A 27,860-nucleotide genomic window follows, 5' to 3' on the forward strand; every position below is an offset into this window, starting at 1 on the left:
CACAAGGAGGCCAAAATTAAAGCAGATCTTTCTTATCTGGCTAGTGCATATTTTGCAGCACAATGAGGTCTAAACAAGCCTTTTTCTGCATTCATGCAACCTTAGTCATCACCATATCAAAGCAGTGCTGCTCTTAACTGAACTTCAGTCTGCAAGCAATGAGTTCAGTCACTTGCACAGAAACAGCACTTGAAGACTTCAAAAATTAAGACACATAATGGCACAAGCATGCCTAAGAGAGAATCCTTGGCTTGGTTTCTCTTTTGGGAGGGGGACAGAAGACAACCAGCACATCACACAAATGGAAAAGCAGCATGCATTACTGTGCCTCATCTTCCAGCACATGCCATGGGAACAGAAAGATGTAATTATTTCCCCAAGATTACACAAGGGTTCTCTGGAAGACAGTTCCAGGCAGAGCATGTAAATCCTTGGCGGAATCCATGGCTGTAAGCACAGGGGCACCCACATCTCACGTTTCCAGACTAGCAGAGCCTTCTGGTGGCCTCAGGTGCCATCTGTGCATGACAATAAATATTGTCACTGACTGCAGGGGAAATCCTGGCCTTCAGAAAGAGTCACTCAACATTTCCTACACAGACTGTACAGATACAGCAGCAGAGAGAGCTATTGCTCAAACTCACAATGGAAAAGCCATCTGAAGAACTGAGTTCAGAGAAGAACAAACCACAGGCCAAATCCACCTCTGCAATCCACCTCCCCGGAGGCAGCCAAACTTCATTCATAACTTAAGCTTACTGAACAGCAAGAATGACAGAACCTCAGCAAACCTGCTAGAATAAAAAAACTTGCAACACCCCAGAAGCAGCATCCCACAGATCCCAGGATAGCAATGACACTTACCTAATCTGCCACCTTTCAGCACTCACTGTGCCTCCCCAGGCCTTGGGACTCAGGGCCCTATTTGCCTTTTGGAGCAAACTTTGTTGTCCTATTCTCAATTCAATTTTAAATATAAATTAAGGGAAAAAAAAAAAAAAAAGAAAACAGCCTGTAGCCAGTGACAATGCAGCACTTCCTTTTCCCTGCTTTCACACAGAGGCAATTCATACCAACCTTTGCTCAGAGCATCACAGACTAGGAGCTTGATCCTTTATTTGTAACCTCTTGCAACCCTGAGGACATCACCAGTGACAGAGGAAGGAAAAAGCCTGGGCTGGCTCTACTGCTTAATGCTCCAGATTACTCGTTTTGCTTTCCTAAAGAAGAAAAGCATTTGGACTGCCAGGCTCCCAGATGTTGCAGCAAGGTAGAAAAATCATAAAGAAAGGCTTCATAAAAGCAAGCCTGTTCTCCTAACATCAATGGCTGGCCTTGTCGGCCATTGCAAGTTCCCATGTGAAAGCAATTCTGGTGTGAGCAGTTCGTTAGCATAACAATCTGCTCCTGGGTGAAAAACAACTTGCACCTGTATAAACTGGTTTTAGATAGAAAAATGACAACTATCTCTCACAAACAAGTTTTCCTGCACGTACACACGAAGGGTTTGAGTGACCAATCAATACAGGGTGACAATTTGTTACACACCAATAAGTAATTGGCAAGAAAACTACTGAGCAATTGGAGTCACACACAAGGTCTGGAAAACTCTATAAAAAGGAGTTATGTGAATAAACAGGGGTTTTTTTCCACCATGAAGGAAATGGAGTCCATGTGATTTATCCCCATACCCAGACCTTTTCCACCACAGACAACCCCAGCCTGCCCTGGAATTTCTCCACCAGCTTTTGCACTGCTGTTTGCAAAGCCCTTTAACACTTCCTTGCTATTTTGCTGTTGGCACAGCAAGGAACTTTCAGGCCAGAGACAAACACCCAGGTTTCCTGCCTCATTTTAGTCAGGGGCAAACACTCAACATAAACAATAGTTACCTCCCTGCTGCTTTTCTCAGAGACACATTGCTTTTTGCTGCCGTGCTTTGCATTTGAAAGCGACCACCACTGACCTCCAGGATGCGTAAGTGCAAATGGGAACAACTCGCCAAAATTTAAGGAAGTTATACCCAAATTTAAGAAAGATGTAGCCCATCTAACAGAAAGTGTTTTCCTCTCACTTTTATAACACAGGCAGTTTCACACCCACATTTTCCTATCAAACGCTCTCTAACAAATTCAAGAAAAGGTAAAGTTTGCACACATGAAAGCCCACATCTGGGAAAGTGGTCACACTGTTCTGTCTTTATCAGTTACAAATCTAGAACATAGCATTGCCCTGTGTGGCGTGGGAAAGGAACAGAAATTCAGCTGACACTTCTGCTTTTTGAACAGTAATTTCATGTTTAAGCAGAAATGTGCTATACTCTGTACTATCATATCAGTCAAAAAAGAAAAAAAAAATTAAAAATCATTGCTACATAAAGGATTGGAAATAGAAGGAGGCAGTGAGGAAAAGCCAAGCAATTGCTGCACAGTCCCACACTGTGTGTGCCAGTGCCTTCCCTCATGCTGAAGGACAGCATCTGTTTCAGCTCAACCCCTGACCATGCACACTGCACAGGGACTCAGGGAAGATAAGTTATGACCTCAACATATTTTTCCTCACAGTCTATCAAACTTAGGGCCAGCACAGACATCCCTGGAATGCACCACATTCTGCAGAGCATTTCCATCTTCCCTTGCTACTGTTAGAGGGAACAACAGCACCACCAGTTTAGTCATCAGATCCCATTTATCCCTCCTACAGCCTTTGGGATTTCATTGGATTTTGGATCAATGGGGTTTTGGGCCTGGTTCCCACAATGTTAATGAGTAGTGAGCTCCCACATTCTTACACACACAACACAGATTTAAAATGATGCTGTTGAGCACAGCTCCAGGTACACCTGCTTTTCACGTAACCTGGCAAAAAAAAAAATACATAAATAAAAATAATCTACAAAAAACACCATGCAACCATTCATATACATGGAAAATAGTAACACTAATTCCAGTCTATGGTCCACTGCAAGGGAAGTGTCTCACCATCAGCAGACACAATAAAAATGAGCTTCTAGGACAGCAAAGAGAAACAGAGATTTTAGTTTCAAAAGTATGCAAGCTGTTGTGGAGTCTTGTTTTCCAAGAAGCTTAGACTGCAGTCCCCAGCTATTTATAAAACTCAAAACCTTCAGAGTGATTAGGTGCCTTGGAGGTGTTCATGGGCTGGACCACATTTAGCAACACAGAGTGTGAGGCACATAGAACATGGCGTAACCAAAACCATTTAAGAAAAGAAAAAAGGTAAAAAAATAGATCCCAGTTTTCAGTGGCTTCAGCAAATCACGAAAAAGAGAATGAGTGATGATTGCCACTGACAGTGATTTTCAACAGGACAGACCACACCAGAGTGAAGGCACTGAGGCCTCACCCCAAACTCAAGTACAAGCCTGACATGAAAGTTCTGTCTGTCCTTCCCCATTTATGTCATATGGAAATGCACACACACTCACAAGCCTCCTTCAGGTTTTAAAACTCAGGGAGGTGGATCAAATCCACAAGAGACTCTAGTTAGCTCATCTCAGTAGCATATGCCAGCATTCCTCAAAATTGCAATAAATAGTGGTGATAAAACCTACAACTTCCTCCAGACTAACTCATTCCTTACTCCTAAAGGCAACTGGGACTGCAACCCACATATTCACTGGATAGCTAAAGATAAGAGTAAGTGACAATAAAGAACAAAAATATCTCTGCACCAAGAATTTACATAACTAGCTCCAGTTACTGCTAATTACACCAATTCCCTTAATTCCTCCATTACATCTTCCTGCATTTTTCAGCTCTAGTAAGAACAGGTATAATAAATTATTATTAAATAGAAACCTACTTGATCACATTACAAGTACTTAAAAGTACAGATCAGTGCCTTGCTACTTTATTTTCATTAAAACCTTACAACTAGTAATCTGGTAGACTAAATAAGATACCTGAAGCTACTTCACCGTGCCAAGTCTGTCCACCAATTTTGGAGCTCCTGAAATATTTAAAGCTTTTTCCCCCCATCCTTTTGCTATGCAAGAAGACCTACACAAATCAGACAAATGTGAATTACAAGGCAAAAAAGAATCTTACAGATTCAACAGCAACTTCATATTTTGTTTTTTCTTCTATAGCAAGGATTTTTTTTAAAAAACAGAATATATTTTAATAGAGAAATTGTATTGAGTTCTTCCTGCTTCATACCATATAACATGTCAACAGCAAACTCTCACAGGCACGCTTCCCTCTCAGCCACTGGGACCAAGCCAGCTCCACTCTGGGCATCCCACAGCCAACTCTCACACAGCAAGCCATTGCAAGTGTGCTGTACACAGTCAGTCACTTGAGAAGAGAGCAGCTGAGCAGCTCACACCACCATGAGAGCCCCTTTTCAAACAGAAAGCAGCGATGTACACACAGGGCTTGGTTTGCCATGTGCACAAATCCTTCACAACACTTGAAGGGGCAGCTGCCAAAAAGCAAATTGGCAGCGTGGAGGAGCTCGCTCTGGAGCCATCCCACGTGCACAGGCTCTCCAACTCAGCTTCTGCAGCCTCCCCTAAAGAGGCTGGGAGGCAAGAGGCTTTCCCTTTGTGCAAGAAAGGGATGTTCCCGAAAGCGGGGGCAGAAGGAAGGTGTCTGGAAAAAAGTACAAAGCAAAGGAGGGGAGAAAGGAGCAGTATGAAAAAACAGGAGTGAAAGGAACAAGGAATAAGATGATGGAACAAGAGAGAAGATGCTTTTTATATTAACCTCCTGCCCCCTGTTGTGGGCATCAGTCTCTCCCTGAGAGACTGTGAGAGACTGACTGAGACATGCAAGCACCATGACAAAAGGAAATGGCCTCAAGACACGCCAGGGAAGTTTAAAATTAGATATTAGGAACATTTTCTTCACTGAAAGGGTTGTCAACAACAGACTGCCCAAGGAAGCAATGGAGTCACCATCACTGAAGGTGTTTAAAAGATGTGCAGATGTGGCATTAGGGACATGGTTTAGTAGCAGGCTTGGCAGTGCTGAGGTAATGGCTGGACTTGATAATCTTAGACATCTTTTCCAACCTGAACAATCCTATGACACTACCCATCAGGGAAAACAGAGACAAATACAAGGATCAAAGAGAACAAAAACACTAACATGTACTCAGATATTTGTGGGATTCACATTCTCTGAACCTGAGAAAAGCAGCGAGAGAAGCAGAGAAAAGAACAATCAAAACAATTCTTCTTTCATTCATTGCTCCTGTGTTGGGCCAAAGTAGAATGCAATATGGAGATTGTTTACCCAAAGTGATGGTGTTTTGTTTCCTTGGCCTATCAGGCTGTTATAGATGGATAATGAGATGATTGGCTCTCACAATTAAAAGATAACTATTGTGTGAATATTAAGAAAAGCTTTAGTGCTGTACAGTTATGTTATTGTAGTTCACATGCCCTCTGCTCTCCCCACAGTTCCCTTTCCCCCCTGTGTTGCTGCCATCACACAGCCTGGGCTGTCCAGGACAGGTACAAAGAAGCTGCACAGGTGTCCCTGGCATGGGGCAGGGGGGAATGGAAAAGCTTGGGGGTGCTCAGGGAGGGCAGCATGGCAACACCTGACCTCCAATCCAGTGACAAGAAAGCATCTCCACTGATAAATGGCAAAGAAGAGCTGACTGACAGACCTTGGGAGGGGCCAGGACCGGCTGATGCAACCCCAGGGGTATAAAAGACTGAGCATCCATCTTGAAGATGAACCAGCCATGTGGTATCCATGAGGGGCAGATCTCAGCACTGCAACTTTTTCCTTATGTAGTCCTTTGTTGTATCTTTGTTAAGGTATAATAAACGTTTTGAAATTTTCAAAGTGAGCAGTTGTTTCTCACAAGGGCCAAGCATGTGTGCAGACTGTCCATCAGCAGACAGCCACACGATTCTGTGCAGCTGAGTGAAGTTGAGTGCTTGGGCAAATTCAGTTTTAGACATAATATAATATAGTTTAATCTAGTATAGTAATATGGTATAATAAAGTAACTAATTTGCCTTCTCAATGCAGCCTTGGTCGGGTTTCAGGGTATCCCTGGCCAGACAGTGCAGTCCTGCTCAGCACAGCCCGAGTTCCCAGGCAGCTCCCAGCCACAGGCTACCTTAGCAAGTTTAGGTGATATCAGATCTTTTGTGATTATCAGCTCATTCTGTGATTTCAGCTCTTTGCTTGCTAAGGGCCTTTGGCAGACACAGGGAGAGAGAGGAGAAGGCTGTGTGAGGAACCTTCTGTGAAGGTTCTCAGGGAGATCTCTTCTACCAAACTAGGCAAAAGCAGCCCTTTATATAGGTTTCAGGGGTTTTAGGAATTGTCCAATTGTAAGGGTCAAAGGGAAGCGACCTATAGTCTTACAGAGAGATAAGCAAGGGTCTGGAGGCAGAAAAAGGAGCTTTCTAGGTCCAGTCATCATAACTTGGCATTTCCTATCTTAGTCTGCTGACCACCAGACAGGCCTTGCAGGCCCTGTGACTGTTACACCTTCTGATAGCCATGGAGTCAGATGCATCATTCTCTCCCCATCACTGGGGTTGCCCTGATTTCTGATAGACATTCTCCTCCTTTCTCCCTTAACCCTCCTTCCACCTCCTCCCAGTAACACAAGAACAACTATTGTATTCATATTGTTGTTATCATAGTTCTAGAGTCCCATACCTTCAGGGTGGTTTTCTCACAAGCAGCTTTTCACAGCAGTGTTGTTCCTCCTGCTTCATCAGGGCACCTCCAAGGCTCTCCCTGACTGGCCAGCCCACCCCCTTTTATCCCAGTTATCTTCATTAGCCAAAGCAGCTGCCCAATTAAGGGCATCACAGCTGCAGCCCATTTAGAACAACTAGGACTGGGGCAAGGCCACTTATACAATACATATATTTTACCAGGACTCCTACTGTAAACACCCACGGCAATTTCAGGACAAAAAGGGCTACCACGAGGTGAAGGGAGCAGGGGTGTGCAGCAGTACCTGCGGATGGCCCAGATGGCCCTGCTGGGCACGGGCAGGCTGGGCTGCTGGCGGGGCCCGGGCGGGTGGCACGAGCTCCAGGCGCCGCGCTGGGCACAGCGATGCTGCTGCTGCTGCTGCTGCTGCTGCCTCCCGTTCTCCCGGCCAGACAGCGATGAGCCCCACGGAGCAGGCACGGGCAGCCGGGACGGCCTCTGGGGAATGGCCCCGTTCCTCCTGAGGAAAGGCAGGGAAAGGGAAAGAAAAGGATGTGAGGACTTGTAGTCTGTGCACTTTTACTCATCAAAAGCCTGAACGCTGTGAATTCAGCACAACATGGTATCTAAGTGTTAAAAACGAGAGCAGGCTCCTGGTACTAAAGTGATTTCAGGTTTTATTATAAGAAAAAGAAAGGCCTGAAGCATGGGGGGCCCAGGCTGAGCAGGAGCGCTCCCGTCGAGGGTGCTGCAGCGCCGGTGCTAGGGATGTCTCTGATGACCCCCATGTGGCACAAATTCAGTGGCTCAGAAGCCCCATTTTATCCTGGTTTTGTCCCTTTGGATAGGTTTCTTTTTGGATCCTTCATTTGCATGAAGGTTTAAGGCACTGGATTGGCCCATTACATCTCTGTCCAGGCTGGCTCGTTTCACTGGGGGATGCTGCACTTTACTGAGGTGTGTTATGGTACGTTGAGTACCATATTTCTTATAACTACTCTTTAAACCCCCTTTACAATATATCAACCAAACTAACAGTACATGCTTAACAATTATCAACTATTTTACTGTCACAGACATATTTTATGAAAAATCCTTTCCTGAGGATTTTTTCTCCTGAGAAGCTGAGAGGCATCAGGAACAAAATGTAAACAATCAATATCTGCTGTTGTGGAATGCAACAGGTGCATCTGTGATTGTTTCTAATTAATGGCCAATCACAGCCCAGCTGTCTCGGACTCTCTGGTCAGTCACAAGATTTTATTATCATTCCATTCCACTCCTTTTCTTTCAAGCCTTCTGATGAAATCCTCTCTTCTATTCTTTTAGCATAGTTTTAATATAATATATATCATAAAATAATAAATCAGCCTTCTGAAACATGGAGTCAGATCCTTGTCTTTTCTCTCATCCTGAGACCCCTGTGAACACCACCACATTTTACAGCAGTTTCTAACCTATTTTTAACAAAACTGCAACAGACAATACTGCTTTAATCCATTAAAAAAGCCTTTGTGTGCTGAGGACAGTATTTACTGGTTCCTAACTAGAGCTAGAGACTTGACAGCAAGAGAATACAAGCACTCCTGTATCAAGCTGTTCTCTGGACCTCTGTTAAGATGGGAAGCACTGTGGTGTCACTCCTAATTTTTTGCCCCAGAAAACAAATGATGTTCCACCACTTTTAAACAGGAAATAAATCTGGAGAGGTTGGAAGAAGGAGCAGAGGAATTTTCAGCAGCACATAGAAGGCTGTTTGTTTTCTGCTGCCCCTTAAAGTCAAATGCAATCATAAAATCTTCAGCATCACAAAGAGATAAATGCACAATACATGCAACCAGAGGAGATAACACAATACAGCACATCTGGATTAAGAGCTCCATTCCTACAAGCTAAATAGTGCCACATCTAGGCAACTGGCCACCACTGAAACAAAAAAAAAACAGCTTGAAGAGAGCCCCTGGAATGTGGGGCTATGGAAGGGGGAGACTGAGGAAAGGAGGGAGGAGGAAGGCACAGATTTTCCTGCAGTTAATTAACAGTTGTGTTCCCTTTAGCCAGGCAGCTCCTGAAACAGCCTGTCAGGGTGTAAATACAAGTGTTAACAAGCAAGCTGGCTGTCAGCCCCCAGAAATCTCCCTGGCTCCTTGCCCACCAGTCACACCATTAGGAACTACTTATCCAGTGAAAAGAGGAGGAATCCCCTGCCTGCTGATTGCCAGTGCTGCCACAGGGCAGGTCTGAAACTGGTCTGTCCCCATGAGGGCCTGGAGAAAGGGCCACAAAGGGAGGGAAGCCAGGATGCTCCTGAGAGTCCCCCTTGTCCTCCCTGCAGCTGCTGCTGTCACCTTGTGCCAGCTCTGTTCATTTAATTCACTGGAGAAACACAAATTCAGTGTCCTTTTTATAACCCAGATGCACACAAGCTCATGTAGGGTGTGACAGGTTCCAGGGCTGGTGGGCAGCCCCAGTGAAAACAAAGAAATGATATGAGGAGTAAGAATTCCCATTCTCAGGAGCACTGAGCTCTTATATACACTCATAGATCTGCACCAAGGATGTTTTGGGGAAAAAAACAGATAAAATCTATATGTAATGGTTATTATAAAAATTTTCTAATAAACCAGGACTTCTGACTCTGAATGGAGATGGAAAACAGCACAGTTATTTGTGACAGTTATAAGTGGGTGAGGGGTACAAACTCCAAAGTATTTTATTTTTCTCCACTGACTTCTGAGAGCTGCTAACTATTCCAACCAGAACTGGATGGGTATTTTCCCTCTTTTTCCATTCTAAAAGGACAGAAAAATTATCAAACCTGGTTTTACTACTAAACATCATATAACATTTCTAAACCCATGGCATTGTACCAGAATAACCAAGCAGACATTGTGAATGGAAAGAGTTAAACCAGAGAAACTTCAGGATGTTGATGCTTCAGTCAGAACTCCCACACTAAAAATAAATGTTAGTCTTGCCAGGGTGAATTCAGCATTTCAGAGGTCCGTTCTTCACATCTGGTCGATTCACCCAACAAAAGTAATCAGGCAGCAAAAGAGTAACAAAAAAATTAAAATAAAAATAAATTAAAAAAATAAAAAAAAACACCACCACAAAACACAGAATGCAATTGTGGGTCCCTCCAAATTTGTCAAATATCCATCTAATTCAGCAGGGCAAGTCCATATCCCTCCAGTGCTGCATACCATAATAATACATATTTTAGACTAACAGGTGAAAAGACCTGAAAAGCACCAGAAGCACAAGAAGTTACTTACAATTTGAGTCCATTGTAGGAGAGGGAAAAGAAGTCATAAACCAAGCACACACCAAAAACAGTGACTCCAGTTTCTTTCACCAGCATTGCACACGTCCCAAGGAATAAACTAAGCAGCAAAAAGAATGGGGAGGCAGTGGGAGGGAAATGTTCCCCAACATAAAGCTGATCCACACTCCTGAAAAACAGAATTGACATGAAATACCTTAACTCCTCTGCTATTTTCATGTTTCCTACAGCCACACAAATACTGAGACACTTGTCCTTAATGCCTTAAGATGGCTGACACAAACATGTCAAGACATGAACAATCTACAATGAGAAAAGGCTTAGCCACAGGACAGGAAGGGAAGATGAAAATATGGGGAGTTGCTGCAATTCTTGGTGCACAAGAGGTGAAACAAAGACAAGCAGAAAAATAAAGTAGACTTGAAACAGTCAGGGGAAGGCAAAGTACAGAAAAGGCAGGAAAACACCTGCTTTCTGTCATGTGGAACACACATGCTTAATTCTCCTTCTGGGACAAAAAGCACTAGGCAAGCAAAAATTCCTCCATCCCACCCACAGTCCCTTGAGTCAGAGATGTGTCCTAATCACTAACAGACTGGGCAGCAAGCCCCTGTCACATGGGAGAAGGTAGGAAAGAACTGAAATCACACAGGCAGATTCCTGTGGGGTCACTGTGCTTCACACCTTCTGAAGAAAGCAGCACAGTGGGTTTGCAGCAGACAGCCCCACAGGGATATCAGCAGTTTCTCCCTGTGGCTGCGATGACATGGTGCTATTTCTGAATGCAAACAATGTTATTTCAAACTGCAAATAATGCAAAAGGTGCAGAAACCCCATCCAAGGCAGCTATTTCTGTATCTACACTCGTTCAGTTCCAGTTTTAGAACACAGAGCAGCAAGCAGTGCCAAGTTTTCACCTGAAAAGGATGACTAATGGTCTAGACACACTCCTTAACTCTCTCAGACCAGGTGCTCCAGAGTCCCACAGTCACAGCATGCATTTGAAAGGCAGGCATGTGTCTGCCTGCTCTTCACTCTACACACAAGACAATTTGCCTCCCATTGAAAACATTTCTTTACCATTTTTACAAGCCCTCCTCTGCTGTATGGTCAGCAGTGAAGAGGGATTGTCAATGTTGACTCCTGGTTCAGTGGTTTTTTGCTCTCATAAGCATCACCATGGCTGCAGGCAGAGGCCAGGACACTTCCATACAGCAGAGCTGTGGGAAGCACCTCTGCCAACAGCCATGAAACACTGGCACTGCCTCTGGTCCCCTCCTCAAAATAAAGAATCTCATGATGTTACCACGTACCTATTATAGGAGAGAAAAGCCAACAGAAAGAGTAGACAGGCCAGGACGTCTGCTCTGCCTACTATACCTGTTACCTGAAAGGAAAGGAGACACACAGGTGTAAAAACACATCTAAAAAAGTAAAACACTCAGTGACTGCCTCAATAATCCATGCTCAAAGCTCCTATTTTTTGATCTTTCAGTGTTATCCTCCCTCAGCATACCAAAATGTTATTTGGACAGTGTAGTGGCACAGATACATTTTATGAAAAATCCTTTCCTTAGGATTTTTTCTCCTGAGAAGCTGAGAAGCCTCAGGAACAAAATGCAAACAATGATTGTCTGCTGCTGTGGAATGCAACAGGTGCATCTCTGATTGGTCTCATTGATTAATGGCCAATCACAGTCCAGCTGTCTCAGACTGTCTCAGTCACAAGATTTTATTATAATCCCTTTTCTATTCTTAGCTAGCCTTCTGATCAAATCCTTCCTTCTATTCTTTTAGTATAGTTTTAATATAATATATATATCATAAAATAATAAATCAGCCTTCTGAAAACATGGAGTCAGATCCTTGTCTCTTCCCTCTTCCTGGAACCCCTGTGAACACCACCACAGGGTATGGTAGGGTATGCTCAGTTTTGTCTGCTGCATTTCTAGCTTGGCAAAACAAATGAGTAAGCCAACAGTAAACTCATTCCTTACTTAATAAAATATTAATTAAGGTATATAGAAAATGCCAATTTTAAGGATTTGTTTTAATTTTGTATAATAGGCTTAGATGAGAAATGCATCCAACTCCCAGTACTGATATTTGTTAAAGAAAATTACTTACTATATAAGTAACATTGAAATGAACTCTTATCACCAAAAAGGGATAGGATAGAATTTATAGAATTTATTCCTCCTGAACAATCTGAGTTTGCAAGAGTTTCTTCCTACAGATTAACGGACAAAATCTTTTTATAAAAAGGGAATACTGAAGAAGAATAGATAAACACTGTTTTTTACAGTTATTTCAATATTCTACTTCATAAGGATCTAAGAATCACCATACAGCAAATAAAAGGCCCTTTGAAATCTCGCCCCTTTTGAGATTACATAATTAAGTTATATTCAGAGCTCTGGCATTTATTTTAACCTTTTAAAGTTCTGACCCAGACAAAAATAAATTCCAAGAGGGCCTCATCTAAAACCTCCCTTAAAATATAAAGCTGTATTATCAAAAGAAGCCTAGCTGATTAGTTCACACAACACAGCACAGGGAGTAACTCCAAAGCTTGTGGCTTTTTGTTATTAAGGTAATCTCTCCTCAAAAGTTCTCAGCCACAGGAGCTGTTTCCCTCCCCCATTTACAAAGGCTTGGAATGAGAGCAGTGTGATGTCAGTGGTATCTCAGCTAATAAGAGCATTTCTTTTTTGCAGTGTAGAAAGCTGGATATTACCTTTCTTTCTCCAAGACAGCAAGACTCCTTTTAGCTATACAAGTGTCTCCTAGTGCTAACAGACTGCAGTTTTGGAATGATTACATCTTTAAATGTTTCCTTATAACAAACAGAAAAATTCCCAATATGAGCTGTTGTTCTGTCAACTTATGCTGGTGTTTGTGAACAACTCTTTTTCTGAAAAGGATTCTCCTAGTTTTTCATTGAAATAAATATTAATTAATCCATGGGTCACACCACCTCTGTCAGAGAGAGCTCCTCCAGAATACACAGTAATGCTGCCTTCACTTTTCCGCCCTAAAACGGATGGCTATAGGAGATGACTGAAGGCATGCAACAATACCCCAGCAGGAGAGCACAGCCTCACTGAGCTCTTTGGTTTCAGGAAACTCCTGACTGTCCATTTATTCCCAGCAGGGCTGATTAGGACCACCATTTAGAATTCAGTTCCAGAGCACAAAGACTGCAAGTATGAATGTGCTTTTTCCTTAATGACTCCTACAAATTATTTTAAATAGAGTATTAAATAGAGTACATTCCCACCTTTGCTCCCCCGCAGCAAAAAAAAATCACAAGTACAACATTCTGCATGACTCAGAGGTTTCCTTGCAAAAAATCAATTAGAATTTGGAAGAATTAATTTATTTTTGGGTTTGGTGGCACATACTTACAGCCTCGGTGTGAATGGGGTGCACAGCGAAGAAGAGCGCCGTGACAAAGGCAAGGCGACAGTCCTTGAACACAGCTTTGTCACACGTGTACATCAGCACAAGAGTCACCAGGCAGTGTAAAATTACATTCACTGCGTGGAAATACAAGGGGTTCATGCCAGCCAGCAGTATGTTTAACCTGTAAGGAAACAAAACAAAGCCATTGCTAGGTTTGGGAGATCTTCTAATACCATTCAAACACTCTAAATTAGGCCTTTTGCCCCATTTGCAGCCATCTAATGTTAGTGCTATTAAACTAATTACTGCAAACCGCTCTAAACTTTGGTTTATTTGATTAAAGAGAAACCATTTCTCCCATTTTTCTTTTATGTGGTTGTGTTTGGCAGCCTTTTTGACAGAGATGGGGAGTGCTGTGCCCTCCCAGCAGAGTTTACTGCAGTGAGACCACGCCTGTGCTGCCCTAGCAGCAAATCACCCTGGCCAGCATCGTGGCACTTGTCCCGTTTCCCTGCTGGCACCTTCTGTGCTTCTGCTGGCCACGTGGCAGCTTTACAACATGGCTAGTTATTTTCTGCTCTAGAAGAGATTCTTCTGCCCAGGAGCAGCCAAGACAAGGACTTGGTAAGGTGCTGGAGCATCTGCTTAGCATAAAGGGGCATTTACTCCCATTTAACTTTCAAAACAGTGTCACACACTGAAGGTTAAGCCTTTATTTAAATGCTTTACTGGCATAAAGAAGCTTGTCTAATAGTTCTCATCATTTTTATAAGGACATTGATGGCAAAGATAAGTTAGCTAACATCACCCTAGACTCAGTGAGACAATTAGGGTTCATTATTTGTGTAGATCATAAAAAAAAAAAAATGCAACAAGCTGTTATGACATTTGCTTGACAGCATGTATTAATACATTCTTCTGGATACTTTTTTTTACAGCCAGCTTGCTTAACAGCTGCTGACAAGCCTTGCCTTACACACAGTTGAAGATAATTCTCTTAAATATTAACAACATCTGTACATTTGGACAAAAATATATAAATATATATATATATACACATATATATATATGTATCTACACAAATATACACACATACACATGGTGCCTATCTAGGGAAGACTCCATATATGAACAAGGAATCTGGAAAAATGTCTAACTAATGTTGAGGGATTTTTTTTTTCTAAACAAAAAAGATAACCAGTGAAAAGAAGACTCAATCTAAATATTTTACATGCAGTTGTAAATATGCTATAGGGTCAATAATCCTTGCTGTTGTTACTAAAAGACTGCATGTCTCCCATGACAAACATGATGCGACAGCAAGGCCACTGAGCTGTTGCTACTATAAAAAACCACCTTAGGTGTTTTTGTGAGACAGAGGAGGTGTGAAGAGGTCTGTGAGAGCCAGACAACCTTTTTTTTATATATATAAATAACTCTCTACATTTCTTATTCATAATCCAGGATGTGCTAGCTGTCCTGCGTTCAATTTTCCAGGCCAATCCACTTTTACCAGACCAAGAGTCTTACTTGTGCATTCCTGCTGTGCTCCTACTGGAGTGTTTGAGGAGGCAACAGATGAAACCCAGAGAGTTTGTGAAAAAGTGAGATTTTGGCATGACTTGACCTTTCCCTTTGAAGTATGGGTTGATGTAGTTACATTTTGACAAGACATCAGTCTGTGTGATTCAAGAATACACAAAGAGTTTGGAGGTTTTTCTTTTTTTTATCCCATTTCTCCTGCAAGCCACTTCAGGGCAGCAACATCCATCACTTTCCCTTATTTCTACCAGCCCTGAATGACAAGCCACAACAAATGGCAGTAACACACACCCAGCCAGGGGTTCAGCTGCAAATACACTGCAGCAGCAGCAGGAACCCCCCCAGGGCAGAATCTTGTTTCCAGCACAGGGCTGAGGGGAACAAGGGGCAGCACAGGGCCACCCTGCCACCAAAGGAGACTCAGTTCACCCCAAGACACCTGCAGATGTGCACAAGGACAGGGACCCTCTGCAGGAGACATTCCTTACTCAAATGAATCATTTCTGGATGTACATCAGCTGAAGCAGAGTCCACTGGTCCCCCTCCAATGCCAAAGTGTGATCTGGGACTCTGATCTCTGGAGAAAGCAGATGCAGGCAGGTGAGGACAAGTGCTCAGGATATCAGGTAATATAAAATCATGCACCAAAAGGGGAGAAATTCTCACTTAGTTGTGAGAACCAATCACTAAACTCATGACATCTGGCAATACTCTTGAAAATTCTATCATCATTCTCCATGGATCATATCTGATCACTTCCCATCCTGCAAAACAGGTCTGCTGGCAGGAGAGGCAGAACTTAACAGGCAAGGGATCTTCCATCCCCATCAGGTCCCCTATCCAAAAGGTGGGGTGAGTCCTTCACACCCCTTCTTAGGGTGAACACCAAGTCAATGAGGCTTGTAAGCTGAGAATTACCTGATGTGAATTATTGACAACAGCTCAGTAAAAGCATCAGCCTCGCAGCCTGGCTGCTCCCCTGTGTGTTCTTTAAATAAATAAAAAACAACAGAACAAAATACAAACATAATACCATGCTGTTCAGGTAACTCTTTCACTAAACAGCAAAATCAGCCTGCAAGTGTGTTTTAAATACCATCTTTGGTGGTCCATGAACACTAAACATGAGCGTGTGCAGGTGCTATATTCACACCAGTGCTTTTTGCTGCTAAAGCTCTTTGTCATAAGAAATTAGGCCACATGGCAATGAAGGAAACATTCTTTAGTCCTGAAACAATCCCAGCAGAACGATGTTGAAATGTTAGCAGTGGTTAAATTTATTGTATGTCAAAAATCTGGGTCTTCAAACAGCTCTAATCCAAGTCACAAGAACTCTGCAGAGCTGCCCAGCTCACACAGCCATGGGGAAAAAAGGCAGCCTGCTATGGAATGCCAAATTTGCTCCACTGCAGGGGAACTGGGGAGCAACTTCTGGGCAAGGGAGCCAAGAAGGGGATGGGTAAATAAAAAATTACTTCTCTCCTCTTAATCTTTAATGCCCTAACAGAGAGAGCCAGTCTTGTTTACTGGCAGCAGCATGCAGCAATTATACACAGCAGACTGTTCAGCAAACAAAGGAAGTAAAACAGAGATATGAATCTCAAAATTAAGGAAGAAGTGGTCTTTCTCCAACATAATGTTCATAAACAGAAGTTCTAGCAAGCAAAAACTGTACTACACTGGAGGGAGGTGGTGCTGACCATGTATTTCCATACTTATACTGCCCCAAAAATGGGGAAAATCATATCATGCAGCCATTTCTGTATGAAGATCATGACTTCTGCCTGAGCTACAGCACAACTTGTAAGACACGTCTTATAAAGAGATTCCACCCTGCACTGAAAGCGGGTATTGCTTTGCATAAACTTTGCCATATTTAACACACAATTTGAACACAAAAAGATCATCACAGGAAACTTAATCCATCCTTATGTATGGAATTAATTGATATAAATCTGCATGTGAGCCTTCCTTATAAAAACTGAGGGGTTTTATGAGGTATGGGATGCTGTGAGACTTTCCATTAAGTGTTACTTCCACATCTTGTGGCCTTGGTAGAGCACACAGTGAGGAGAGGAGGTGCTCTGGGCTGTATGAACAGGCTGCTCCCCAAAACAGAGATGTGTTTGCAAACAGCATCCTAAAGATCTGGGGCTGAACACAGCAAGTGGTAACACTGCTAGGAATAGAGACCCCAAAAGAGGAGATCCAACCATCTCAGACATGGAGGTCACTCCTCAGAGGAGTCACCCACTAAACACTTGGAGGAGAGTTTTCCTGCTTTAACATCTCTGCTGGAAGAGTCCCTGGAAGCAAAGATTCTGCCAAACCTCCTGCAAAGTTCAAATGCAAAGGCCCTCAGAAGACCCAGGGAAAGGAGGAGAAGAGCACATAGACCAAAGTGCAGTGTTTCAATACTAGGTGACATTGACAGCTATCTTCTAATAGAGCTGACCAGCACCATCCCTGCCACCACTAAAACAAAAAACTGAGTACAGAAATCTCAGCATGATCACATGTCCCAGCAGGGCACACAGGCTGCACTGAAACACTTATTCAAGCCAAGACTCAGCACTGTTTTTGTGGCTTTTGTGCCCAAGTGTTGCAGCAAGTGTGGCTCAGCATGTCACACCCAGGGCAGAGCACTGCCCAAAAGACACACTCATGCAGGAGGCACACCAAAATAAGAAATCCCTTGGTTTTCTTAAGGCTGATGGATGTTTTCCAGGAGCAGTGGAATAGCATAGTTTGCTTTGCAGCAGTTTTTCTACCATTCCTCCACCATCCACTCTCAGAAAAGGAATTGCACAGCTCCACTCCCAGAAAGAGAGACCTCCAGAGGCAGCAGCCTTCTCTGGAAGGTTCACTGGATGGAGACTGTACAACAGCTCTCCAGAAGAAAGCAAATCATCCTTATAACCTCCATCAGTACCATCAGATGTCCTACAGAGAAACTGTCAGGGACACATCAATTCTGGGTAAGCAATTCCCCACAGAGAGAGTCTGGAAATGGAGTGGGACTCTGTGGCTTCATCCTCACAAACTCAGAGAGGTCTAGAGCAAGGGCACAAGCTCACAGACAAATTCCATATATACCAAATTATGGTATGTAATCACCAGCACCCCCACCCTAGCTCTAATATAGTGCTTTGCTTTTCATTCACTTGTACACATGAAGATTCATTCAACTTTTTTTAAGGTCTCTTATGATTTAATAATATTGTATACCATAATTGGAGAGTTTCTCTTTTTATAGACTTTGTTATTATCCCTGGGCAGCTCTTGTTTAGTTTAATCTGTTTTATTATTTTCAGAAGACTAACAATGAAACACAACATGTTATGAAACAGAAATGCACTGGATAATAATGGTAATTTGTTATAGCAAGTAACACTTAATGGAAAACCTCACAGCATTCCATACCTCATAAAACCCACACAGTTTTTATAAGGAAAGCTCACATGCAGATTTATATCAATTAATTCCATACATAAGGATAGATTAAGTTTCCTGTGATGATCTTTTCCTGTTCAAATTGTGTGTTAAATATGGCAAAGTTTATGCAAAGCAATACCCACTTTCAGTGCATGGTGGAATCTCCTTATAAACTCCACAGATGCATGGACTTTGTGCCAGGAAAATGAGCATTTGCACTCCAAAAGAGGTGCAGCTGCATCAGTGGCACTCATGGTAAAGGCTCTACATGGAAACAGCTCAAAGATTAATGAAAAACCTGTAGCAGCAAACAGAATAAACCCCTTTGCACTGGTGTTCCTGCAATGGCCAGTTTCCTCCACAAAATTTGTGCTGATAATGTTCCCACAGTACAGTACAATGCCTGAGAATTAAATGGACAATAAGGCTTAAAAGGCCTGGTCCTTGGTTTGCTGTGATGGCAATGGGTGACAAGGCAGAGGCTGCATCAATTCCCACCCACAGCCACTGCCTCAGAGCACAGGAGTCATCACTTAGAGAGCAGAGTGAAGGGCAGGCATTCAGAGCAGCTTACTGCCTTCCAGCAGGGGCAGGGAAAGAAAAAAGAAATCACAATTAGACTGGGAAGAAGCAGCACCTTGAAGGTGGCAAATGTGCCAGGCCAGAATTTTCTGGTAAAACCACAGCAAGTTTGGTTTGATGATCATTCCTGTGTTGCAAATAACAAGAGCACCACTCACACAGCTTTAGGTTTGCACCCACAAGGGGCCTTGATAAACTAAGTAGAAGAAAAGAAATCCAGAAGAAAGCAAATCATTCTTATGATGGGCCTTGGTAAACTATGACAAGAAAAAAATCCAGATGATGGCAAGCAACAGAATTACAGACCTGGTGTCACTTTATCTAGAGAGTGAACAAAATGCAGTTTGTCTAAAAAAATATTCTTAAGTAGCACCTCAGCAAGAACTGAGAAAATGAACATCTCATGAATCACTTCAGCAGCCATCCATCAAAGTATGGAGAGAAAAAGGGATGAGACATGATCAAAAAGCAAGCTAGGACAGTCACTCATCAAGAAGAGAAAGCAACAGAAACCAAAATCTAGTATAAAGTTATTAGTCCTAAAGACAGTATTTCAAACTGGATGTAACAGTTCCTCACCAAATATGAAGTTTGAAATAAGTTGAAGACCATGAGAGAAATGCCATTCTAACTTACCAAGAAGCAAAGAAAAAAGGTTACAAAAAAGATATAGTGAGTGAAAGAGAACACCCTTTTTTTCTTTTCCCTTTCTTTAAGACTGTGAGACAATAAAGAGAAAGCCCAGGAAAGCAGTCAGAAACAGAGAGAGGAAATGCAGAGAAATGCCTTAGGTAACCAGCAGCAGGCAGAGTATTTATTTTCAGGGACTCTAAAGAGTATTGACAAGGATGCTCCTGTGGGCAAGAAGGCTGCTCGAAAGCTGAGACTTTTAGGTAAAAGATGGGCAGAGAAAATTAATGGTGACACTGGTGCAAGAGGAACAGAATGCCCAATGAGAGAAAATCTCCAGGAATGGGTTGATGTTAAATAGAGACAAGACATCACTGAAGCAAGCAGCAAAGATAAGCATGACTGCATCCACCTCAGCCAAGTCGTTCAGGAGAATTAGAGAGCTCTTTCTCTCATAAAAGGCTTTAAATTCAAGAGACAGGGAAATTTCATTCAGGGCTGACAAATGTGAAGGCATTGTGCTTCATGCTTTGTACACACCTCTCCTACTGGGCAAACCCTCACCTCTGCAAGCAGCACGACAGCAAAGATCCCAGCCAGGTCTGCACCCCATCCCTGGGCAGGGAGCCTCCCTCACCCTCCACAGGAGCCCTGTGCTCCTTCCAGGGAGTGCAAGCAACCCCAGAGAAACAGCTCAAACTTCAGACCACAAACATCAGGCACCTGCTACAAAAATTACATTTGTGAGGGAGACTTTCTGTGCACCTGAAACTGGGGGGAAAACCTAAGCTTTGAGATACCAAGCTTTGGAAGACACCTAAAACCACAGCAAGGCATTCTGCTCTGGGTCAAAAGAAATCCTTACGTGCTTAGAGATGTATCTGTATATTCCAGTTATAATACAAGCAGATTTACAAAAGTATCTGCTTTTCCTCACCAAGCCCACCTCATCCAGCGTGGCTACACCAGCACTACATCAATTTCATGGCAGGTATCACAGCAGCAGTGTGGAGAGTGACTGCCACAGCATGAGTAGAAATAGTAGACTAAGCTGTACAAGAGAAATACTGACACAATCTTAAACATTGTGATGTTCAGAGTGAAGAAAATACTTGTGCACTGTGTATTTAACCTGACACATTATAGCTCCACTATATTACCCTGCACTGTCAAGCTGTAATATAGCATTAAATCAATAACAAAGAAAATGTAAGGTCTTTTTTCCTTCCCCAGGTTGTTTTGGTTCTCTTAAGCTCCCTGCCCTTGAAACTTATGCCACTGATACAGCTGAAAAAACAGAAGGATCAGCTGTAAACAACCAGATAGATCAGAAGGCTGACAGTGAGTTACAGAATCAGTTCTCTCTTTGGCTATGTATTTACCTCTAACCCAAGCTCACATTCACTTAAGGCTTTGATCCAAAGCCACTGGAGCCTCACATGAGGCTCTCAATGCCAACCCAGCATACTGAGCTGCTGCTGAAGGGCCCTATTTCCTTCCCAGGCAGGTACACACCCAAGCCATCAGTGGCTACAGCCTTGGTGGGCAGACCTGGAAGGTTCCCCATGCTGCACTCAGCACCTGAGCACAGCCCAGACTTTTTAATTCCTCTTTTTCCTCATTTTTTCCCAGCTAGAGTACTAGTAGGATAGCTCTCTGCACAAACTGTGTGTTTTCTTGTCTTTTCAAATGCCCTTTTGCAGCTTACTGCCCCTCCAGCTCCTCTCCTCCAAGGAGTGGAGGGAACACTGACACTCTCCCCACAGAGCCAGGCACATTCCCAGTGAACATCTCTCACCTCCTTTGAGGTATCTGCTGTGCTTCCCTGCCATGTGTCCTAGATGTGTCACCACCTTCTTCTTCTGTCCCTGGTGAGCTGTTCCTTGAGACATCCCTCACCAGCATCTGCCTTGGCACCACCAACGAGGCTGAGCACACTTGCAGGGGCCTTCACTTCTCAGCCACCTGCAAGCCAGGAGCCTCATATCTGATTAAATGGCATACAGGGGATTGGAAAGCCTTCACTCTCACCATTTTCCATCACTGTGTACCTTCACTGTGCTGCTGACTACACCAAATCTTCATCACCTGTGTTCCTGGGTTGGAGAATCTATCTAAATGGGGATTTGGCAGACAGAAAGAGAAAGAGGAAGGGAGACAGCACTGGGGATTGCACCTTCTGCTTCAGCAGCTGAGAAACATTTCTGCAAAACCACTGGAAACAAGGAGTAGCTGAAGTGCTACTGAGGGAATAAATGATTCAGTGAACTTCTGTTAGTGGAGGCAAGGTGTAAGACAGAAAGCACCCAGTTTAAATATAAATCCTGATTGAATTACAGAACTGGCAGTTCTCCTTTTTCCCTTTTTTTCCTACCTTTCATCTTAACATATTATAGGGAAGACACCAAAAGATAGTATGTTCTGAGTCCAATAAGTTGCCTTCTTTAGAAAGAAGTATTTGAATCACTACTTACAGAAGAAAACACCTGCAGGTAAGTCAGTCAAAGTGATAGCAGCTGGAGAAGAGAGCATGCAGGAAGTTTTTCTGAAAGACTAAGTAAAACCACTGCCTACCATGTCAGCTCTGTGCAGATGAGTTCTGCTAGACCTGTCACCTAACAGTTAACCATGTGTAACAGGAATGCTTCTGAACCAACTCATTCAGCATTCCTTTATTTTATGGAAGTCAGGAGAAAAGGCAAGAGAAGTTCAAAGACACAAAACAGACATTATTTAATTCAACAGTCCATATGGAGTCTTTTTTCCCCCTTCTGATGTTAACCCATACAAAACAGTGCAGCAATTCTGTGAATATTTTAAGTTTTCCTTAATGGTTCCAGTGGGCCACTCTTTTTTTCCTCTGATCATTTATACTGTCAGATCCAGTGTGAATAATGTCAAATACTTGAGCTCTTTTCACTGTTTGGCTCCAGAGCATTAGTCTACAGGAATGAGGACTGTCACTTATGATTTCCAATTCATCAGGGACACTGAACTACTGTTACACAATTTCAGCAATGTCTGCTTCAGATTTTTCTGACAGATGGGTGATAAATTTTTTTAATTGAGATCATTTCAGGAATATGTAGCTTATATGTAGGATATGTTCAGCCTAATGAGAAGTCCACAGGGCATTTTGAGTCCTGCCTCTTACTTCCACAGCCACAAAAGGCAGAAAAGGGACTGAGACAAAGTTTCAGTAGATTGATGAATCTGTAGATATAAATTTCAGCCCACCCTTCACATCTGTTCTGTACAGGCAGTTTGGAGATCTCCCAGATTCTTTAATCTTAATACAGCAAGATGCAAAACAAGTCTTTACAGATGAAAGTTTCATGCAAGAGAAGTAGAGCCACTAGGCTGCTCCTATTGAAATGCCTTGGATTTGACCAAATTAGCACAACAACAAGATAAATTAAATAAAACAAGCAAATCTACAAACAATAAAGATACCAGAATACTTTGTTGCTCTCTTCCCTCCTTCCTGCACGCATCACACAATTTTCCCGAGCATCTTAAGTGGGTGGAGTAAATTCTAACAAAAGTATTAGGTAACAGAATGGAAATGAATGTTGCTATCAGTTTCTGCTGAGCTTTTAACCAGAATCAGGGTAAATCCTTTTTTTCCTTCTGCAGGAAGACAGAGAGCAAGCAGCAACCTCCTGCTGGGCAAGGCAGGGGCGGATGCCTCAGGCAGGCAGAGAGAGCAGGGCTCAGCCACAGGTTCAGCTGCCTGGCAAAAGCTGCCCCAGGCTTCTTTGGAAGCGCTGGGTTCCACTGAAGATTCACTCCACCCCATTCTCAACATCTTCCTCTGACACCCCACTGGTAGAAATGAAATGGGAAGAATGTGGAAACTGGAAGGGTGGAAGGATAATTGGAACACAGTGGATACAATCTCCCTCTGCAGCCAGGGAAGATAAACGATTCCTTCCCTATTCCAAATGCAATGCCAAGTGGTGAACAAATGACTCTGCCTTTGACCCAATGTCTTGGCTGTATGGTTATTATAAGCACAGAGGATTAAATCTTGCTCACAAAATTAGTGTCATTTCCCTTCCAGAAAGGACTAGGCAGAGACAGCACTTCATTCATCCTTTTTTGACACACCCCCCTATAAACAGCAAAGGCAAAACCAGTTCAAGTACATTCAAATGGGAACTAGAACATTTAGTTTCCATTTCGTTATTAAAGTTTAAGTTCCTCTTGCTCATTAGCATCACAATCTCAATCCTGCAACCTGATCTAGGAGGCCAAGTCCAGCACTCCAGCGCTAATATTGCATGCAGTGAGGTCAGCGGGGATACACACACGTTCACTCTTCCCTCCACCTACCCCCAGGTGTGTTGCTGGAGGAATGGATTAATTACATGGATCCCCAAACTACAAGGGTTTGGTTGGACACACGATGGAGAGAGAAGGCACTCTGAGTGCACAAAGCTGTGCCTGCAACTCCCTGCTCCCACCTCGCTCTTTAAAGAAATAGGCTGAGATGCCCTTCAAGGAGAAGGTACAAAACCTGTTCTAAAAAATCCAGCTTACAAGGGTCTGTGCTATTCAGCTTTCCTTTATGAGGAGCATGCCAGCCTGTGTCCAGACAGCCAACACTGATGGCTCTTGGCTCCAAGTCCACCTTTACAACCCTAGAGCAGCAAGCGCTCTGCGGGAGTGCCAAAGGGACGTTCCATTTCCCAAAACTGCTCTCGCTTCACAGAAACACTCAATTTCCACATATTCATGAAATTCTATTTAGATATCCGGTGTGCTAATGAGTTACTCAATCAGCAGAGTGAACCAGGAACCGGTAACAAATCCCCCTGGCAGACTTGCCAATGCCCATACCCTTGATTCCAAACACCTGCTGTAATGAGTTTGGACTGAGCATCTACCGATCACCAGCCCTACACATCACTCAGCCACACCACCAGCTCCTCAGCACAGCTCTCTGCAAACACATGTATCATTTCTAAATGCTAAGATGTGCTAAATATTCATCATCCTTAATGTTCCATCAGAATAAATTAAATAGAGAACAAGCTAATGGAAAGAATGACAAACTGTATGGACTGTAACTGAGCTGATTTGCCACAAATTCTTCTCCTGGGGGAGAGAGGCTAGTGAAGGTTTTTTCTTAGGATTAGCGAAGGTAGCTGTCACTTTACTGCCTCTCAACTTCCCTTTATTCCTGTAAAACCGAAACTCCTCCTCAACAACTTCGCCCGGCACACGGGGAAGGAACATCTGAAGCAGGGAGGCTGCACCTCCGCGGCTGACAAGGGAGGCTGGCAGCTGCCAGGAGGGATGCTCGGTACCCGGGGGCTGACCCCTCCACTTAGCGCTAAGAATAAAGGCACGGATAACTACGGCTCTGTTTCAAAACACAACGCGGGAACTTTCTAGCACGATCACTCAATTGCGGAGAAAAAGCACTCGAGATAAAGCACAGGAGGAACTCACGAGGAATTCATGTGAGCACTTCCCAGCCAAAAGCGCTTTCTGAAACGCTCCGTTTTCGCTTTTATCCCTCCCGCAGCCCGGGGAAGAGGCGCCACCTGCTCCCAAACGGCGGGCAAAGAGAGACACTTGCCGGGAGCGCGACGGACTCCTCCGGAGCGTCGCCTCATCGCTCCCTCCTCCGGCAAACTTGCCCCGGGCCGCGCCGCGGAGCCCCCGCCCGCCCCCGTCCCGCAGAGCCCCGGGCAGAAATGCTGAATCACGAACCGAGGGCGCGGGACCGGGGGGCTCCCCCTGACCCCCACCCGGGGCCGGCCGCCCGGGCACGGAGCCGGGAGAGGCTCTGCGCGGAGGGCAGCCCCCGCCAGCCCCGCCGACACTCACTTGAAGGTGAGGACGCAGAGGGGCCGGTAGGACTTGTGGCTGGTGTTCTCGGCCATGCGCTTGCCCCAGAAGTCGTTGGCGAAGGCGGCGGACACGGGGGCGGCCGCCCTCACGTCGGGGTTGTTCACGATGGCCCAGACGTCGTCGTGCACGAACTCGCCCCTCAGGGAGTTGCCGTAGCACAGGGCGCACAGCCCCGCCAGCACCGCCGCCGCCGCCGCCCCGCCGCGCCGCCCGCCCGCCGACGGGCAGGGGGCCGGCGCGGCTCGGTCCCGGCTGCGGGAGCCCCGCGCCGAGCCCGTCACCATGGCGCGGGGCTCGGCCCCGGCTGCCCCGGCTCCGCCGCCGCCGCGGCGCGGGGAGGCAGCGGCGCCCGCATGGTGCGGGGCGGGCAGCGGGACCGCCGCCGGCCACTCGCGCTCTGCCGAAGCGCAGCCCGCCCGGCTGCAAATAAACAGCGGCCGCCTCCCCGCGCCATCCCTTCTCCTCCTCTTCCTCCTCCTCCTCCCCCCCGCGCCCCCTCCCGCACGCATGCTCCTTGCCGCGCTGTCACACCGCCGCCACCTCCTCAGCCCGTCGGCGCCGTGCGCTCTGGTGCGCTCTGCCCGCGGGGCGCTCTCTGCCCGCGGTGCCCCCTGCCCACAGGAGGCTCTGCCCGCGGTGCCCTCTGCCCACAGGAGGCTCTGCCCGCGGTGGCTCCGCCGCACAGCGCGGAGGGGACGCGCCCGGCACGGCCCGCGGGCGGGGAGCGCAGTCCCGCTGCGGCGCTCGGGTCGCTCCGTCCCCGCTCTCTCAGGAGACGCGTGCAGGGCTGTCCTGCCGCCCCTCCGATCCCCCCCTGGGGCAGCTCCCCTGGGGACCGTGCTCACCTGGCCGGCAACAGCATCCCACGGCACCCACTTTGCCGCTCCACAGCATCCACAGCGTGCATGCTGATCCGGTACCGATGCTGCTGCTGCACCGCATCCACGCTGCTCCACGGCATCAGTGCTGGGCCACATCCTCCACGCTGCGGCGTCGGCTGTGCCAAACAGTCCCCCACTGTGTCCTGCTGGAGGAAAAGGCATTCTCGTGCCACAGAACTTGTTTTCTCTACTCTGGTCCACTTCCTGTCTTTATTCCAAAATCGTTTGGGAGTTGCAATGTGTCCATACCCTCCCACGGATGACCTTTCCTGTGTTAGTGATAAGCCTCGATAACTTAAGGAAAGGCCATGGTCAGATCATCTATTCACTAATTTATGAAAACTACATAGTCACAGATTTTTCAAAAACCAGAAAAACAAGGACTCTATTAATGGGGTTTTACCCTTCAAAGAAAACCTTCTGTTTACAACCAAAGCAATAACACTGCTCGGCAAAGAGGCTTCGATTCAATTAGGTGAATAACAAACTGGACAGAGTTTGAATTTTTTCCTGAGAAAAGATGCTCTGGGCAGGGCTCAGCAGCAGCCTGAGCAGCTCCCAGCTGCTCCCGTGTGAGCGTGCCTGCTCCCGTGTGGGAAAGAGAGGGGAGCGGAAGCCTTGGAAAGTTCACGCAGGCTGTCCAGGGCAAGCCTGCTCCAGGAATGCTTTTTCCCCCAGCCCGTTTGGCACTTGGAGTGATCTGGTATTTTCCAAGTGCAACAGAGCAGGCTTTTCAGATGCACTTTTGTTATAGCTAAAAATAACAGTTAACTCTGCCTGGGACAGTGTGTTTATATCTGGGACAGAAGGAAACTCCACCACAATCAGGGCCTTCATTCAAACTTTCTCTTTAAGCAGCTGATGAGATTTAGGCAGTTGGCTGCATGGAGTTTTCATCAGCAGTGGGAGACCACTCATGATAATGTATTCATTTTCACCTAAGTTTCAAAGCCTAGGCATGCAAAGCTAGACTCCAGGAAGAGAAGCAGCCAGGTATCCAGAGGCACTCAAGTACCACAGCCCACAAGGACCCAGCAGCTCTGGAAACAACCTCATTACTGCATGCATGCCTAAAAGGTGGGATCAGGACTTTTTGTTGACATAAATTAGTTTTTTTTGGGGGGGGGGGTATGGTAGAGAGGAATAGACTGTCATGTTGTTGAAAGCAAAAACAATGTGTAAGATTTAAAGGTTAAAATTGCCTTACAGTAGACTGCAGGTCATACTTAAAATTCTGCACTCCTCTAGCCCAGCTGGGCCTTAGCAGTCTGTCCCTCCCAACAAGACCCCCATACCTCTGGTCCTTCACCTCCAGGGATCAGAGCCTTTCTCATCAATGTCTTGCAGCCTTCTGTCCTTCCCCATCATCTCAGGATGGGGACAGCCCACTGACAGCCTGCTCCTGCCACGAAACAGAGCCCAGGGCTGCCACCAGGCAGCTTGGCACAGGGGCAGATCTCTCAATTTGTTATCCAGGGCTGTGGGACACGTCCCTGCTGTGTCACAAGCTCTGCTGTCCACTCCTTCAGCTTAATTAGCTCTTTACAGAAAGCTCACCAAAAATGCAGAGTTCTAAACCAG

The 27,860-nt window shown here is 45.0% G+C and overlaps 1 protein-coding gene across 1 annotated transcript in view; it reads right to left on the bottom strand.

Moving 5' to 3' along the window:
* TMTC1 (transmembrane O-mannosyltransferase targeting cadherins 1) overlaps positions 1-25,682 on the bottom strand; it is a 143,140-nt gene extending 117,458 nt beyond the window's left edge. Inside the window, exons 1-5 of the mRNA XM_058022907.1 lie at positions 25,375-25,682; positions 13,351-13,528; positions 11,256-11,329; positions 9,935-10,111; positions 6,961-7,176 (exon numbers count right to left, since the gene is read on the bottom strand). Coding sequence (XP_057878890.1) covers positions 6,961-7,176; positions 9,935-10,111; positions 11,256-11,329; positions 13,351-13,528; positions 25,375-25,682 — 953 coding nt within the window. The remainder of the gene's footprint in view (positions 1-6,960; positions 7,177-9,934; positions 10,112-11,255; positions 11,330-13,350; positions 13,529-25,374) is intronic.
* Positions 25,683-27,860: the final 2,178 nt, after the last annotated feature.

The sequence above is a fragment of the Melospiza georgiana genome, chromosome 4 (genome assembly GCF_028018845.1).
Source record: "Melospiza georgiana isolate bMelGeo1 chromosome 4, bMelGeo1.pri, whole genome shotgun sequence".
Classification (NCBI taxonomy): domain Eukaryota; kingdom Metazoa; phylum Chordata; class Aves; order Passeriformes; family Passerellidae; genus Melospiza; species Melospiza georgiana.